Genomic DNA, 18437 nt, shown 5'->3' on the forward strand with positions numbered 1-18437 from the left:
GTTGCTAGGGTTTTTTTATGTGTTTGGTTAACATCTCTGTTTGGACTTTTTGTTTTCTTGAACTATTAAATATTGTTGTTGTTTGTAAATTAGCACTTTGATTGGTAAATTAATTTACTGATGATTTGATTAGGTCATGAGATAAACATGATGGAATTAGGATTAATTATCAGGGAATGTTTTTTTTGTTGTTGTTGACAAATTCACATTTATTTTGTCCAAAAAAAACTTAAATAAACATGGTAGAGATACAGATAATTTATCTCAATCTTCTTGCTTCTCTTTCAGATTCTAAAAGAGTGAGAATATCACCTTCTCTAACAGGTCCTTTAACATTTCTGATAATGGATCGATTGTTTTCGTCCAAAAATTCAACTCGTACTTGAGTACATTGTCCCTGAGATCCAGTTCTTCCCAAAACTTTGGTTACACGAGCAAGTTTAACTTTATCCATAATGTGTCTAAGAAATCAAAAAAAAAGAGAAGAAAAAACAAAATTTAGAAACCAAACCAAAACGAAACCTCACAACAAAAAATAAGAGACAATCAAGTTAAACGCCACAAAAGAAACCAAGTAAACATTTAAACGACAAACAATCAAAACAAGAACAATTACTCACCTTAATTAGAAAGATATTAGTTAATTGAGAACAATTAGAATATAATTAATTAGACAATAAATTTGAAACAAAATTCTGAAAACTCTGAATGGAAATCACGGAAACGGAACAGAAAAAAATGCTTTTCGTTGTCATGGTTACACTTTGTCTCTCCCCTTTCATAGACTTTGAGCGCGAGTTACAAATGATTTTTTCTCAAATCGAAAGAAAGAGAAAAAGAAAGAGAAAAGTTTCTATGGAGAATTTGACTGTAGCGACTCTGGAGGAATTTTCGAAAACTATTTAGAATGTTTTTTATTCTCAAGGATTTTTTTTCTTTTCCACAAGTTGTTAGTTCTTTAGCTTGATCGTTACTTCATTTTTTTGCTTCTCTTTGTTTTTCTAATACTTTTGTTTATTGTTTTATCAACTAATCAACATCGGTGATTGTCAATATTATTTTTAATTGATTTTTCTTTCGAATGTGTTGGTGAGATTTAAGTTTAATTCTAATTTAAAAAAGGTATGTATATACCTATGGATGAAGATGATGAGACCTCTCTCAGGGGTTGTTGTCTCTGGTGTCGGCAAAGATTTTTCACCAAGGAAAAGATGAAACGTCGATTCGCCATTTTTACTTGGCTATTGTCTTATTCATTGGCTGATTTTCGGGGTGATATGATTGCTGGTTTATCGGTTGCTTTCACTATTATTCCACAAGGTTTAGCTCTTGCTATTTTGGCTGGTTTACCTGCACAGTATGGATTGTATACTAGTTTTATTGGTTGTTTTGTTTATGCCATTTTTGGTACTGTTAAGGATGTCGCCTTTGGACCAACTTCTATTCTTGCCATTTTAATTGCTCCCTTTGTTGTTATGGGTGGATCAACTTACGCCGTTCTCCTTTCTTTTTATACTGGTCTTCTCATGTTTATCTTGGGTATACTTAATTTGGGTTTTGTGGTTGATTTTGTCTCATTTCCGGTTCTCTCTTCGTTTTCTACTGCTGCTGCGATAACAATTGCCTTTTCTCAGATGAAAAGTTTCTTTGGTATTCATTACAGTGCTGTTCGTTTTCTTCCGACTATTTCTGGTCTTTTTACTCATATAAATCAGATTAACTTGTGGGATACCTTTTTGGGAATTTGTTGTCTTGCTTTTCTCATTCCATTGCAACATTTTCGAACCTCTTCTTTTTTCTTCTTTGAGTCTCGAACTTCACCACCATCAACGGGTCTTCGTGTGATCGCCAAAATTTGCAATCTTTTAGTAACAGCTCGTAATGCAGTTGTGGTTATAATCTGTGGGCTAATTGCCGCTCATACCAATGTTTTCACTATTAATACTGATATTAAGGTTGGATTACCGCCGATGCAATTGCCAAGTTTTAGTTATGGTTTTAATGAAACTTATCGTTCACCAACTCAAGTTATTGGTGATTTAGCACCAGGAATTGTTGTCATGGCTTTGGTTGCACTTTTGGAAACTGTTGCTGTGGCCAAAGCATTTATGCCTGATAAGAAGTTAGATGCTACTCAAGAATTAATCGCTCTTGGTATTGGTAATGTTTTGGGAAGTTTTTTCTCTGCTTTTCCAGCAACGGGTAGTTTTTCCCGATCAGCAGTAAATCATAATAGTGGTGTTCGAACACCACTCGGTGGAATTGTAACTGGTTCACTTGTAATACTCGCATTGGGCACTTTAGCTCCATTCTTCAAATTTATTCCCAAACCAGCACTTGCTTCAATCATCATAGCAGCAGTTTTACCAATGATTAAGTTCAGTGATATAATCGTTATATGGAGAGCAAACAGAATCGATGTTGTCCCTTATTTCATCACCTTTTTCTCGTGCCTTTTCATTGGCCTTGAATATGGAATCTTTTTAGGTGTAACATTCTCACTTCTAGTTCTTCTCTATCTAATGGCCAGACCAAGGATCAGTATTATGGCTCGAAAAACACCAATCGGTGATCATTTTCTTTACGTTAAACCAGATCGAAGTGTCCTTTTCCCCTCAGTTGAATACATGAAGGTCAAAATTAACAAGGCAATAATTTCCTATGGTTGTCAATCTCTTTACCTCGCAATCGTCATCGACGGTGAGCATATGTTCAGAGCTGATTCAACTTTTGCAATGGTAAATATATTAATAGAAAATTAAATGATTAATGTTTTTTTTTATTCTTTGCTTATTATCTCATCAGCAAATTTCATTGTTACTGATTGAAATTAATTAACTTTTTTAATTTTTATTTTCTAGTCTGTTCGTCATATGGTTGAACATTATCGCGAATCAGGTTATATAACCATTTTTTATAACCTTCGAAAAGCTCCACTTCGAGCCTTGGATGCAGTTTTCATGGATTCAGAGGATTTTATTAATTGTGAAAATGAAGATAATGTTTACCAATCAATTAGAACAACAATCGTTAAAGCTGGACTTTCATGTCCAGCCGATGAAAGAGATGGTCATCCATTGAAACGAAGAAAATCAAGCCATTGGTTAACCTCATCAGTTGAATACTAATTAATTAACCTGTTGAAGCCATTCCAATAATCAGATCTAAAAGATAAAATTAACTAATCAACAGTATTTTTGACCATCTAATATTTTGTTTTATTCCATAAGAAATGACCACTGATATTTATTTTTTTTTGTCTTTCATGTTGAACATTGTCGCAAACACCATTTCATCAGTTAATCATTAATCAATTGTCCTTATAAATATCTTTTTTTATACAAATTTGTTTAACAATTAAGTTTCTTTTTCCACTTTAACTATTGAATTTATATCTAAAGCAATAAAATAAATCAACTGTTTGTTTGCTAATTGAAACGAAAACAATCAAACTATGAAAAATTGATTTTCCATCTAAACTGATCCAATTGGAAAAGTGATTAATTGTATTACCTTTTTTAGATTGTTCTCTTAATTATCAATAGTGATTTTTGATCAATTGCTCAACAGAAACAAAACATTAATTCAATTTACCTTAATCAAGGAAGTCATTGATTCTTGTTGTAACTTTGATTTAGTTGATTGTAACAATTGATTTCTCATTTCAATTATCTTTTAATTGAACATCAGTGGTTTAAAAAATGATTAATTATGACCAACTGATAAGGGTTAATTATCTGATGAATTATTTTGTTTGATTTGATAGTGTTAATTGTTTGTGAATCTCTTAAGATTAACAATTGATTAATTATTAGAGATCAACAAAAAAGGAGAATAAGATAAATAGTAAATTAGATATAAAGCTGAAAGTGAATTACAAACAATTAACTAATAGCAACAAGATAATGAATAACAAAAATCTCACAATTATATTGATTGTTTGCTAATTGTCAATTGTTAGTAAATCAGTTTCTCTTAATTGTTTACATTAGTTTTTGTTTTTCGGCAACTTTGATTATCGGTCAAATCGTTGATCAACTTATCAATTGATTGGATTCACGTTTTTTTCCCAATCAGTATTTTATCATATTCATTGAAGACAAACAGCTAATAGAAAATTAATTTTTCATTAATTAATTAATTTGATGCGAAAATATAAAACCGGCGAAAATAAACTAATCCCGAGAGCGGAAAAATTAACCGAATCAAAGAAAACGACACTAGCGACGTCTATGGAAAACTAGACGAGGTAATTTTGAACATTTTCTCATCTCAACTTGAGACAAACACAATTAATTTAATCATTAATTAACTAATTGTTTTCATCTTTAAATGTTCACATAGAGACATTGACAGTTAATCACTTTATTCAATTAGTCAACTATTCTAATCAATTAATGTTCCAAGAAAAGAATTAAATTAATTCTTCTCAGGCCTTATTCTTATTCTTCATGTTTTCTTTTCATATACATTAACCTATGAATATTATTTTCTCTCGGTGAGTAAATTGTTTAAACAATAAATCTTTTGTCTTTGGTTAATTGTTTTACCGTTTAATTGATTATCTGATTTCTCTTATCAGCCTAATCTTAATTCCTCCCTGTTAATGATTTTTATTACCCAGTGTACAAGAGTTTTTCTTTTCTAAATCCCCTGTAACCTTTTTTTTCCACTGCTTTTGCTTAGTGATTTCGCCAACCGGTATCTCTGTTTAACTGGTGATTAAACAATCGTCTCATTTAAGTTAATTATCTCCTTAATTGATGATTAACTACCATCATTAAAGATTCTTGACACTGTTGATTTTTGTAACTCGTAATTACCAAATGGTAATCACTGTTATTGCCGGTGATTAATTGGTTTAATTACTGTTCTGTTACCCTCAAGATCTGGTAACTCCAAAAAAAAGCTATTCTGATTTGGAAATCATTTGGTGACCGGTTCTGTTTTTCATCCGTTTCCATCTTTCACAATCAACTCCATTGGCCAACAATTAACCCTCGACAGTCCAGATCCTCGTCTAACCAACAACCCAAAATAGTACCAGTGAAGTTAATTCACTCAGTGTTGCGTGTGAGTTGATTATTTCAATTTTATCTCTGTTTCTTTTAGCCAGGCAATAGGTTTGGCTTTTTTTCTCAAGTCGCCTTCATCTCCATCAAATCCTCATTCAGTCATTTCAATTCCTCCCAAAGCAACGAAGGAATAGCTTGATTCGATTTACTCTTTCTCACCGTTTTTCCACCTCATCTAGAAGTTACCAACTTTCAATAGAAAATTACTAAATTCTCCTTATTAATTGTGTTTGATTAGTAACAGACTCTCAATGGAACAATGGTAATACAACATTTCCACTGTCAAGACAAATCATCAAACATCTTTTTCATCCATTGGTCTTTGTGCAAAAAAAGATTGTGATTTCTCTTGTATTTGTGTTGACATGTTTCCCTTTTCACTCTTCTAACCAGAGATACTTTAACTACCTTTTTATATTCTTTCATTTTCTTCTTGGACCATCATCTTAATTGTAACTCTATTACAATCTAGTTCTCTTAATTTCTCATCCACTAAATTCTAAGGTGAACATTTGTTTTCTATTCTTTTCCCTTGTGTCTATGATTTTCTCTAAAGCTTTCTATTTATGTTCCATCTCTTTTCATAGATTTAACTGTTCTCATATTCCTCTCTTTTCTTTTATATCTCAATTGATATTCTATTCTTTTTGTTCCCCTCTTCTCTAGATCCAGACAACTAAACAATTAAAGTATTAAACAAGATGGAAGATTCAAACTCATTGGATTGTATGATTATGGACGATGATGATGATGACCTAATCGACGAACCAATCAGTTTAAATGATCTACGGTTAATGTTTGCCAAACTACAAGAAATGCATTCGAAGGATGAAATGAAAGAAATGGAATTAAAGAGAAAACTTGCCGAAGTGGAAAGTTCATCAATCGTACACAAACTTTCTCGCCTGCGAAATGAAGTTGAAGAAATTAAGGATAAAATTGAATCGGTGAAAAAAGAAAACAAAACTCTCTCATCATTTGATTTAGATCTTTGTACTACGATGAGTGAGACACTTTATGAAGCAATGGACAAACCTCTTGAAATTATGTATAAATGTTCAAAATGCTACTTTGAGACAGTCAAAGATAGTGAAAATCTTCATGTCAAGTCCACAATTACGAAACATTGTCAAACGGAACTAACATTTCCTCCATCATTTACCTCCTTTACATCATCGCCACCCTGCTCCTCATCATTGGTAAAGGAGAGACCATTTAACGCTCAGGATGCATTCATTGAGATACAATTAGATCGTAAGAGACAATTAGAGGAACAATTAAAACAGTTAAAGAAACAAATGTGGTACGAAGGACCCGAAGTGATGCTTGTCAAACTCGACGCCTATGAGAAGATGCTTGTCAAATCAAGTATCAGGCCACGGAAAAAAGTCCAACGGAATCAATTTGATTGTTTCCTCGAAATAAGTGATAACCTTGAGAAACGTCCCCGTTTAGAAACATCCAGACCAACATCACCATCTTCAACAAATAATAGTAACGGTACCAAAATGGATGAAGTGGTCCAATTGTTTTTCACCGCCCCACCGAAACAAACCAATGGCCAAGGATCTCAAAATCATACCTAAAAATACCAAATATCTTCGTAGGTTAATCTTTTTTTTCATTTACTCGAATAAAATTACAATTAAAAGAATTTATCTTCGAAAGTTAATTTAGTTACCAACGACTTTCTATCTACACTTGTTACTAATTTATTCTTTATTGTCCTTCTCTCTGGTCTCGTGACATTTTTTGATAATGTGATCAATATAATTGACTGGAAAATATCATTTCCGTCCATCGATTTCAATTCAGATCTTACCTTTCGATGTATGAACCATTTGATTAGTGAGTTGATCGAATGACCAATGTCCATCTCTGGCGATTTCAAATAAACCACCAATGGTTATTATTATTACTCAAATTTTTTTAGTTCCGATCAATTGGAGCCAACAAAGATAGCCAATTATAATTTAATTCACAATTAGAATCAAGGAAAACAAAAACGGCATAACCCCTCAGGCATCGTTAGCGCTTCGTGATCTTGAGTAGTAAAAAATCTGTTTGCTCCAGCTCATTTTTTTTCAGCTTCGCTGAAAAAAAATGATCTGGAGCAAACAGATAACGATTATTTTTGTCGGACTGATTTTGGATAATTGTTTCCGCGATTGTTATTAATGATAAATTCCTATCAGGATATAATTAAAAATAATAATTCTCAATATGATCGAGAGATAAAATGTACGTGACTCTAAGAGAATGAAAAGGTTGAACGGAAAGTCTCAGAATTGAATAAAAAGAAAGAGAAATCAAAGGAAATTCGTCAGTCCAACAACAGTCATCATATTGTCAACATTTAAAAGTTCTCAACAAATACAATTGATTTATTTTACGTTATTAAGCAAAGTTTTTGTGTTAGTTCTCCGAAAATATTTCAACTGGTAATTAAAATACAATAACTTTCAATGGCTACACAACCAGCTGTGAAAAAAGTTCGTGTAAAGAAGGTTACCACTGAAAGACCTGAACCAGCTGCAATCAATATCATGGACAGTATCAAGAATATGTCGAGAATTCCCAAGAAAAAACCTGAACCTATCCAACAATATGAGTTGGCTCTCAGTGAGGACGAAGATGAAGCGACATCGGTTGTTTCACTTGGCTCAGCTTCAACGTCTGCAGTCAATAATCAGGAGAGGGATGAATCCAGCAAAAAAAGGAAAAGCGAGTGTCTCTACGAACCGATAAAGATTGATCTTACCAACGCGCCTGGAAACCGATCAATAACTGTGGCTCAAACTGATGAAGCGCATGCAGACAAATTCATTGTCTCAGACAATTTAGTATTTTTTACGGACAAATCTCATTGTGGTGGTCGAGTTTGTAAGGTTCGTAAATGGTGGCTCAAAAATCGTCAAGTTGAAGCTTCAAGCTCTGGTGGTGAGTTTTATAGAGATGACATACCCAATTTCATCACTCATCTCCAAAAAGTATACAACAAATGGAATAAAAACTCGAATTAATGTACTTCGTTTGAGAAAGTCATGTAAATCTGTCTTAAATCCGAACCAATAAATAATTTTGCATCATAATGGAATTTGAATGATTCTTATATTGTTGGCATGAATCAACATACTATCAATTTTCAATATTTAAAATACAGATAAATTGAATATAATAACAATATGAAGAAAAGCAATGTTAAATTGTCATACTTGATAAGTAAATCCTTTTAAATAGTAAAAGTTTTCAGTAAATTGTCATGATTTATTATTCAGAAAATCAATGTTAAATACTCAAAATTTCAATTCAATTGTCATCATTTGTTATTCAGAACATCAAATGTTAAATTGTCAAAGTTTCAATTCAATTGTCATCATTTGTTATTCAGAACATCAAACCTTAAATACTCAGAATTTCAATTCAATTGTCATCATTGTTTATCCAGTGAATCAAATGTTAAATAGTCAAAGTTTCAATTCAATTGTCATCATTTGTTATTCAGAAAATCAAATGTAAAATACTCAGAATTTCAATTCAATTGTCATCATTGATTATCCAGTGAATCAAATGTTAAATACTCAGAATTTCAATTCAATTGTCATCATTTGTTATTCAGAAAATCAAATGTTAAATAGTCAAAGTTTCAATTCAATTGTCATCATTTGTTATTCAGAACATCAAACCTTAAATACTCAGAATTTCAATTCAATTGTCATCATTGATTATCCAGTGAATCAAATGTTAAATACTCAGAATTTCAATTCAATTGTCATCATTTGTTATTCAGAAAATCAAACCTTAAATACTCAGAATTTCAATTCAATTGTCATCATTGATTATTCAGTGAATCAAATGTTAAATACTCAGAATTTCAATTCAATTGTCATCATTGATTATCCAGTGAATCAAATGTTAAATACTCAGAATTTCAATTCAATTGTCATCATTTGTTATTCAGAAAATCAAATATTAAATAGTCAAAGTTTCAATTCAATTGTCATCATTGTTTATCCAGTGAATCAAATGTTAAATAGTCAAAGTTTCAATTCAATTGTCATCATTTGTTATTCAGAAAATCAAATGTTAAATACTCAGAATTTCAATTCAATTGTCATCATTGATTATCCAGTGAATCAAATGTTAAATACTCAGAATTTCAATTCAATTGTCATCATTTGTTATTCAGAAAATCAAATGTTAAATAGTCAAAGTTTCAATTCAATTGTCATCATTTGTTATTCAGAAAATCAAACCTTAAATACTCAGAATTTCAATTCAATTGTCATCATTGATTATCCAGTGAATCAAATGTTAAATACTCAGAATTTCAATTCAATTGTCATCATTTGTTATTCAGAAAATCAAATGTTAAATAGTCAAAGTTTCAATTCAATTGTCATCATTGTTTATCCAGTGAATCAAATGTTAAATACTCAGAATTTCAATTCAATTGTCATCATTGATTATCCAGTGAATCAAATGTTAAATAGTCAAAGTTTCAATTCAATTGTCATCATTTGTTATTCAGAAAATCAAATGTAAAATACTCAGAATTTCAATTCAATTGTCATCATTTGTTATTCAGAAAATCAAACCTTAAATACTCAGAATTTCAATTCAATTGTCATCATTGTTTATCCAGTGAATCAAATGTTAAATACTCAGAATTTCAATTAAATTGTATATTGATGTTGCATTTAGTTATAATAAGAAATGGTAGGTATATAAAGGTTTGAAAGGTGTTCTTTTTAGTTTAATAATATTTTATTATTATCCATATAATTTACACCCAAATTTTCAATGCTTTTTTCATGTAAATCTACATGTTCCTCGGAAGCTTTTTTTCATTGTTTTCCAGTTGAACCAAATCCCTCGTCACTTCGTGTTTCAGATTCAGCTTTTGTGTAGGCTTCAGTTAAGTTTATCGCAAACGATTTGAAGTGAATGACAGCAATAGGAATTCCTTGTCTCACTTTATAATCAAACGAATTCTTGTTATTGATCACCACCTCGATTGACTTGGGTGAGTCGTTTTGGATGACAGCTTCAGTGACATCTAAACCAAAATCAGCTAAAATAGCAGTACCAACTAAATGACCATAAACATCACCAGGGATACACAAACTGACACCTGTTGGATAGACATATCTTTCCTTTGCGGGAATAATAATATCATTCTCTGCGTACAAATGAAACTTTGACAAACCATCAACTGATTTGACCATTTCATGAGTAACATTATGAACAACTTCAAGAGGTTTTTCATCTGAGTTAGTTATCACCTGCTGTGAACTACTAGAACAATTTGACTCTTCATTTTTTACAGACTTTAAATCATCTTCCAATGGTTTTTTCACTTGGTTGAAAACAAGTATATCTTTAGGTTCATGGTAGTGTTCAAATACAATTTGAGCGAATCTTTCACCTTTAGAAATCTGTTTTATATCATCCGAGTTATTTATTATTAGCACTTTAACTTCACCATTATAATCTGGGTCAATAACTCCAGCTCCAACGTCCAAACCAGCTAAAGCAAAAGAGCTTCTCGCAGCAAGTCGTCCATATATTCCTGCTGGCATTCCCAAACTTATTCCTGTACCAACTATTCCACGAGACCAAGCCTTGAATGTTTTACTTTCAGAAGCATATAAATCCCATCCAGCTGAAAGAGATGTTGCTCGTCTAGGAGGTTTAACATTTTGATCGAGCTTATAAAAGGCAATAACATGTTTAGGAATACTCATATTGTTGATTGTTGATCTGAATCACACAATGAAGAAACAAACTGATGATTAAAATGAGAAGAAAATTGTGTTTATATATTTTTTCAAAACGTTAGAAACGCCTTGAATTAAGATTCAAAATCAATGATTAAATCTAATCACACGTTAGTCATCTAGAAATCCTGTTTCGGTTCAATTATTTCAATTTATCTGATTATCTTACAAACAAAATTAGCTTATAGTTTGACGTTGTTCTGCTCTGATGCTTGATGATCTGTGAAGAATGAATATGATTAGAATGGAGCACATATCCTATCATTATCTATTAATTTCAAAACATTTCAATCATCAAGGTTCACCAGCTTTGATCTAGATTATTATCTAGAGACTAATTTAACTGATCGATGAAGCATAATAAGCGGTAAATTTGAGCTAAATAACCAAATAATGTAGATGAACAAAAGATAAGGATTGTATATTTATCACCGGGTTTAATCTACAACATCAAAAATAAATGAACTGAGCTGGAGAATGACAATTGTCATTTTTCAAGATTATCTAATGATATGAAGAAAATATGATTATTCAGATATCTACTATTTCATTAAATACACTTACCTGACTAAATTGGTTATTTCTATGCTTGAAAAGCTTTATATGTGTATATATTCATCTGTTCAACTTATTAAAATTTCATTCGATCGTGTAATTACATTCGATATGTCAACAGTTTCTTCTAAGTGTCGTCACTGTGGGAAAAAGTTTAAAAAAGATCTTAATTTACTATACCATCAACAAGTTTGTAGAAGTATTCAAGTTAAAGTGATACATGATCTTAATTTTGTTTTACCAGACGGTTATCAACTGCGTGCTCATGCCTTTTTTCGCTCGCTTAATGTCTATTCTAAGTGCTTTATAAATGAGTTTTTTGATATTGAATCAGTTATAAAAAATGAAGAGAAAAATATCAAGAAATTACTCGAAACATTTTTACAACATTTGGTTATGTTGAAAGTGCAAATTGGAATATGCTGTGAGTTTTATCGCTATGATGGACTTGAAATTGTTTGGATTACGCCAATGTTTAATTCAAGTTTGAAACCGTTTCTGACATTAGAACTGTTTGAACAATTTTTGGATGATTGTTTCTTTGAAATCTCATTAGACTTTGATACATTTACAACTAAAGGGAGTGGATGGACTCTCAACAAAGTCAAAATGATTGAAATTCGTATTGGTAAATATGTCCCTCTGAGAGGTGGTTGTTTCAACAAGAAATTACCCGACCAAATTATTGCTAAACGTGCTATTATCCAGCTCGAATCAAATAAAGATTGTTTTATTTGGAGTATCTTAGCTTCGTTATTCGTAGCAACGAAGAATGCATGTCGTATTAAACAATATCAAAAGTATAAAGATCTGATTGACTTTAGTAATTACTCTGGATATGTAAAAGTAGATAGAATCAAATATTTCGAGTGTAGGAACAATATTTCAGTTAATGTTTACACCTTGCATACAATTGATATGGAAAAATATACACCAGTTCCGTTACATGTATCAAGGAATAGACAAGTCAAGCATGCAAATCTCTTATTGTATCAAGAGCATTATTGGCCAATCCGAAACTTTAATAGATTCATAGGACATAAAAATTCTCGTTATCATCATTTTTGTGAAAATTGCTTTACAGGGTTTCTATCTGCTGATAAAATGCAATTACATACAGAAAATTGTTACAAATTCAAGACCTCACGAATATTAACACCACAACCTGACTCCAAAATGTCATTTACACAATTTGAAAAGATGATTAGGTATCCGTTTGTGATTTACGCAGATTTTGAAACATTGTGTAAAAAAATCGACGTTGATTTGAATAAAAACACGTTTGAATATCAAGAACATTTACCTTCTAGCTATGGTTACGTTATAGTTGATTATACAGGTAAAATTATAAAATACGAAGCTCATAGAGGTCCTGATAGTGCAATCATATTTCTACAATCATTAAAAAAAGCCAGTGATAAAATATCTCGAACTATAAAAAGACGATTTTCCATGTTAAGGATGTCTGTAACTGATGAAGAAAATTTCAAGAAAGCGTCATCATGTCACATTTGTAACGCTGCGTTTACGATAGATGATCTTAAGGTTCGTGACCATGATCATTTTACTGGTTTATTTCGAGGAGCTGCTCATGAAAATTGCAACTTAAGGATGAGCGTTCCTGATGATATACCAGTAGTTTTTCATAATTTAAAAAACTTTGATGCTCATATTCTTATGAAAGCTATTCAAGATAAAATGTATGATAATATAAAAATTATTCCACAAAATACTGAAAAGTATATTTCATTTTCATTCGACAAATTGAAATTCATCGATAGTTACGCCTTTCTGAGTGGTTCTTTAGATATTTTATCAAAAGACTTGGATGAAGCCTTCAAAAATGGATTCTTATTACAACTATTTAAACCCGAAGACTTGAACTTTGTTTCAGCCAAAGCAAAGCTTCCCTATGATTATATTGATGATTTTGACAAGTTCGGAGAAACAACGTTACCGGATAAAAACAGCTTCTATAATCAGCTAAATATGGCTGCTATTGATGATGACGTTTATGAGAATATGGTTAATTTATGGAACCATTTCAATTTACAAAATCTTGGTGAATTTCAAGACGTTTATCAAAAAATCGATGTTGTACTACTTGCAGCCGTGTTCGAAAACTTTCGCAAAATAAGCAATGAACAATTTCAACTTGATCCACCTCACTTTTATTCAGCTCCTGGTTTGACATGGGCTGCAGCACTTAAGTCAACGAATGTACAAATTGACTTATTAAGTGATATAGATATGATAATGTTTTTCGAAAAAGGTATAAGAGGTGGTATATCTTCAGCTACCAAAAGATATGAAAAAGCCAATATCCCTGACACAGAAGATTATGATAACACAAAGAAAACAAAGTATATGACTTATTTAGATGTCAATAATCTTTATGGATTTGCACTACAACAAACATTACCAATATCTGACTTCAAATTTGAAGAAGAAGCAAATTTTGAAATAATTTATGAAAAGTGCATGACTGGTGATGAAAATAATGAGTGTGGATACGTGTTGGAAGTAGATTTGGTCTACCCGGATGGTTTACATGATCTTCATAATGATTATCCACTCGCTCCTGAGAAGCTGGTCATAAATAACGAAGAATTAAGCTCAATGCAACAGAACATTTTAACTGATACTGGCCGAATCAGAAGTAAAAGTGAAAAGTTGATGGCAACTTTTCACAAAAGAACAAAATATGTTCTACATCAACGTAACTTAAAGTTCTACATTTTACATGGACTAAAACTTACTAAAATTCACCGAATTGTATCGTTTAAACAATCAACATGGTTGAAAGAATATATACTACATTGTACTGAAAAACGTATGTTAAGTAAATCATCATTCGAAAAAAACTTTTGGAAACTACTTGTAAACGCTATATACGGAAAGTCAATTGAAGATGTCCGTAAGCATACAGAGATAAAATTCGAATTATCCTTAGATGGTGTTATGAAACAAATGCAAAAGCCACTAGTTGAAAGATTCTATATTATTGATGAAAATAAAGCTATATTCAAGATGCGAAAAAAGTCAGTGCTGTTAAACAAGCCAATTTATACTGGATTCACAGTTTTAGAATTATCTAAGCTACATATGTTCCAGTTACATTATGATATATTTAAGAGTTATTATAATAATAGCATACAGCTGCTGTACACAGATACTGACAGTTTCATTTATTCTATTGAGACTTTGGATATTTACAACGACTTCAAAATAATTGATCATATTTTCGATTTTTCAGACTATCCAACTAATCATTCAAGTGGATTGTATAGTGATAAAAATAAAAAAAAACTTGGATACTTAAAAGATGAAATGATGGGTAAACAAATACTGGAGTTCATCGCCTTGAAGTCTAAAGTTTACACCATTCGCTCCGAGGACTTCGATAAGAAAACAGCGAAAGGAGTTCAGCGAGTGGTTTTGAAAGAAATGATTTCATTTGAAGACTACAAAGCTGCTTTATTTCAACATAAACTGTTTTTTCATAATATGAGATCAATTAAAAGTAATCATCACGATATTAAATCTATACAGACTCGAAAGTTGGCGCTCAATCCGTTTGATGACAAACGGTACATCCTTGACAACGGTGTTGACACACTTGCTTATGGACATTATAGAATAAGAGAAAAATGAGGTGGATTCTTTTTTTGTAACACCCACGTCTTTTTTTCAGACAAAAAAGTATAAATAAGAAGACAATCAATCATTGTATCGCTACTTTATTGTTATGCTACATCAAATAAAGTTAAAATTTTTTAATTTACTTGTTTTAGTACCTGAATTCATGAATGAATTTAAGTATTCCTGCTGTGTGTAATATTGTTACACTCTGGGATCTCAAAAAATCAATTGAAATTCTTGGTAAATCTAGCAAGAAAAAAAAGTTCAACGCTGATGTACTGAAGTTCGATAAGAAAAGACTATTGGTGTTTGGATCTGGTAAGATTATAGCTACTGGGTTCAAATCACAACTGGAAACCGAGAATTTTGTAACTGGTATCTATCCAGAAATTGAATTCAAACGAGTCATTAATATTACAGCTAGTAAAAAGATTTCCCCACCTCTAAAGGTTGCGCAGATTTTTAAAAGTGATCTGATTGTAACTTATGAACCAGAGTTATTCCCCGCTCTAAATTGGAAAGAGAACGGCGTTTGTTTCATTTACTATCCAAAAGGTTCATTAATCCTAACCGGTGCGAAATCAATAGACCAACTCGAAGAATCTTATTCTAAATTCTGTCATCGATTCAACCTACCAACTAATACATTATGAACCATATTTGTGGATACATTGACGTACAGGGATACTACCATGAAAAGAAGTTTTATCCCAGAGAAATAGCTGTTTTAGCTGATGATGCTATAATCTGTTTGAATATTTATACCGGTTTAACTTATGAAATGCTATCAGATTCAGAAAAACAACAAGCTGCTTTCAACTACAAGTTCAAACATGGATTAGAATTTGAAAGTGATAAAACACACACTCCTCTACACCGAGTAAAAACATTTTTGAGCCTATTTTACAAAGCCCGAGTTGACTGTGATAGATTTCTAATAGCTTGTAAAACAAGAGAAGCCGAAGACGTTCTACGTGACTCAATGATACCAAGAATAAATTTAACTGATTATGGTGCAACATGGATGAGCATAAAAAAAGAGACACAACATTGTCATCTACACTCAGGTGGTAGTGAAAAAAAATGTGCTTTACAAATTGTTATTTGTCTATCTAACTGGGTTATTCGTCAAAAAACCAAAAATAAGAAAAACCAGGAAATAAAACAGTAAAAAAGATTTGTATAAGATTCACTAATTAAATACTGAGTTGAATTTTATAAAGTATTGAATAAAAAAAAGAGACTTCAAATATGAACCTTTATGATATTTATTTCAAACATCCTTTCACGATGGTGATTGCGGGACCTTCTAACTCTGGAAAAACCTATTGGGTTAAAAAACTCATTTGTAATGTGAATGTCTTTTTAAGTCCTCCTCCATCACATATAACATATTTTTATAGTGAGTTTCAAAATACTTTTAACACTATGGAGAACGTTAATTTTATTCAAGGATTTTCTGAAACATTATTAAACAAAATTGATGGTAGTAAACCTCATCTTGTAATAATAGATGACTTCATGAATGAAGCTACAAATAGTAAGGCTGTGTCGGAGCTATTCACAAAAGGAAGTCATCACCGAAATATTTCAATAATTCTTCTAGTTCAAAATTTTTTCTCAAAAGGCTATGAAAGTCGTAACATTTCACTGAATTCAAGCTATTTTGTTTTATTCAAAAATCCTCGAAACAAAAGCATTGCATCAAGTATTGGTAGACAAATGTATCCAGGTGCTATTCGAAAATTTCAAGCTGCTTTTAATGATTCGACAAAAAATCCGTACTCATATCTACTTATTGATCTAAAAAATGAGACACCCGATGAAGTTAGATTACTGTCAAATGTTCTTGGTGAACAAAAATATATAACTGCCTATCAGCTATAACTTATATAAGACTTATCATTATTCATTTCTCAACACAAGTAAACGAAAAAATATGAGAAAATGTCTGTACCAGAAGCTATCAAAATGTATCCTTTTCTTAAAAAACTTAGTAAAGTTCGTTCACAAAAGAAAAGACAACAAATCCTCAAAGAATGTCCATGTAAAGTATATAAAATAATTGGTGATATATCCAGCAATGTCCTCAATGGTAATATAAGACTTAAGCCTTCTCAGTATAAACGAATTAAGTCACATAAGAAAACAATTCGGAAATTGGCCAAAAATAAATCAAATATTGTTAAAAAGAAAATCCTTCTGCAACACGGTGGAGCATTACCAGCTCTATTGTTACCTGCCATTTCTTTGCTTGCTAGTGTTGTTACAGATAAGTTTTTGAAATGAATTCTTTCACAAAAATGATTTTGATATCCGAAGATGAATATAAACGGAGATGTTTCAGCAACTCGGTAGATCCAATACAGTCAATTCTAACAACAAACATACCGATAGACTCAAAAATAAGACTTGCAAATAACGTGTTAATGAACAACCTAGAAGTTCAACAACAAAAACGTAATCAAGAAATCGAAAGACAAAATAACTATACAGAGCAAGCTTCTCCTGAGAGATTTGAAATCTCAAATATTCGTAATGAAAAACCAGATCACAGTTATAATACAGCTGCTGATGAATCATCTATTTATGACACGATTTCTGGTGATATGGTAGAGAATCCAAGAGCGATTAATTTTGATGAAGCAATCATTTCTACTCCCTTACTGAATTCAAATAAAATTGCAGCTCAAAGTGAAAAACTTAATCAGGTTAGATCACCTAATAAAGCCGTGTCACTTGAGTTAGCTTTGAACAATATACAAACTCTTGTATCAGAAGATGGTAAAATTCTTCGCAGTGATGGTACGAAAATTCATAATAGTGATATAAAAAGAATTGTTAAATTTTTATGTTTATTTAAGACATCTGATGTTAAAAAGATGATAACACCACCTGGGACTGAACGTGTAATTTCAGAAATTGAGAAACTGCCGTATTTGTTTGATTTAATCAATAACTCACCTGCTGTGAAGAGATTTGGAGACAAAGGAGTAACATATAATACATGGAAGAAGCTTTCAGAAATGAATACTACGCTATCAACGGGTTGGGAGCACTAGGAGGAGTTTATAGACTTTATAGAGAATTGAAACGTAAAAACCCTGATATTTCTTACATGAAAGTTAAAGAATGGTTAAATAAACAAGATTCATATAATTTATTCAAACAAGTGAAAAAAAACTTTATCAGACTCCCGATAATTGTAAAAAATATAGACGAACAATGGCAAGCCGATTTAATGGATTTGACATGGCTGCAAAAGTCTAATGAAGGTTATAAATATGTTTTAAATGTGATTGATTGTTTTAGTCGGTTCACATGGTCAATACCTTTAAAATCAAAGACAACTGATGAAGTTATAAATGCTTTCTCTAAAATATTG

At 31.4% G+C, this 18437-nt stretch overlaps 5 protein-coding genes across 13 annotated transcripts; 4 read left to right on the top strand and 1 right to left on the bottom strand.

The window, feature by feature from the left end:
* The first annotated feature begins 933 nt into the window (after positions 1 to 933).
* LOC128397484 (sodium-independent sulfate anion transporter-like) lies at positions 934 to 3453 on the top strand. Its single transcript, XM_053358213.1, has 2 exons — positions 934 to 2738; positions 2862 to 3453. The coding sequence occupies exons 1-2, from the start codon at positions 1125 to 1127 to the stop codon at positions 3126 to 3128; spliced, it is 1881 nt and encodes a 626-aa protein (XP_053214188.1). The 5' UTR covers positions 934 to 1124; the 3' UTR covers positions 3129 to 3453.
* Positions 3454 to 4262: 809 nt separating this feature from the next.
* On the top strand, positions 4263 to 7040 carry LOC128397500 (uncharacterized). Of its 9 annotated transcripts, none has more exons than XM_053358231.1 (5): positions 4263 to 4498; positions 4687 to 5073; positions 5255 to 5337; positions 5548 to 5579; positions 5742 to 6747. In XM_053358231.1, exon 5 carries the CDS (start codon positions 5777 to 5779, stop codon positions 6659 to 6661), a length of 885 nt encoding a protein of 294 aa, XP_053214206.1. In that variant the 5' UTR covers positions 4263 to 4498; positions 4687 to 5073; positions 5255 to 5337; positions 5548 to 5579; positions 5742 to 5776; the 3' UTR covers positions 6662 to 6747. The 9 variants fall into 9 exon arrangements, with proteins under 9 accessions (XP_053214206.1, XP_053214207.1, XP_053214201.1 ...); XM_053358232.1 differs by having other exon boundaries at positions 5314 to 5337; XM_053358226.1 differs by adding an exon at positions 6891 to 7040 and having other exon boundaries at positions 4687 to 5579; positions 5742 to 6678.
* A 2882-nt stretch (positions 7041 to 9922) lies between these two features.
* LOC128397433 (uncharacterized) lies at positions 9923 to 10822 on the bottom strand. Its single transcript, XM_053358159.1, has one exon. The coding sequence runs from the start codon at positions 10820 to 10822 to the stop codon at positions 9923 to 9925; it is 900 nt and encodes a 299-aa protein (XP_053214134.1).
* Positions 10823 to 11521: 699 nt separating this feature from the next.
* On the top strand, positions 11522 to 15064 carry LOC128397434 (uncharacterized). Its single transcript, XM_053358160.1, has one exon. It carries the CDS (start codon positions 11522 to 11524, stop codon positions 15062 to 15064), a length of 3543 nt encoding a protein of 1180 aa, XP_053214135.1.
* Positions 15065 to 15219: 155 nt separating this feature from the next.
* On the top strand, positions 15220 to 15705 carry LOC128397435 (uncharacterized). Its single transcript, XM_053358161.1, has one exon. It carries the CDS (start codon positions 15220 to 15222, stop codon positions 15703 to 15705), a length of 486 nt encoding a protein of 161 aa, XP_053214136.1.
* Positions 15706 to 18437: the final 2732 nt, after the last annotated feature.

The sequence above is a fragment of the Panonychus citri genome, unplaced genomic scaffold (assembly GCF_014898815.1).
Source record: "Panonychus citri isolate SS breed McGregor unplaced genomic scaffold, ASM1489881v1 Contig00033, whole genome shotgun sequence".
In the NCBI taxonomy this organism is placed as follows: domain Eukaryota; kingdom Metazoa; phylum Arthropoda; class Arachnida; order Trombidiformes; family Tetranychidae; genus Panonychus; species Panonychus citri.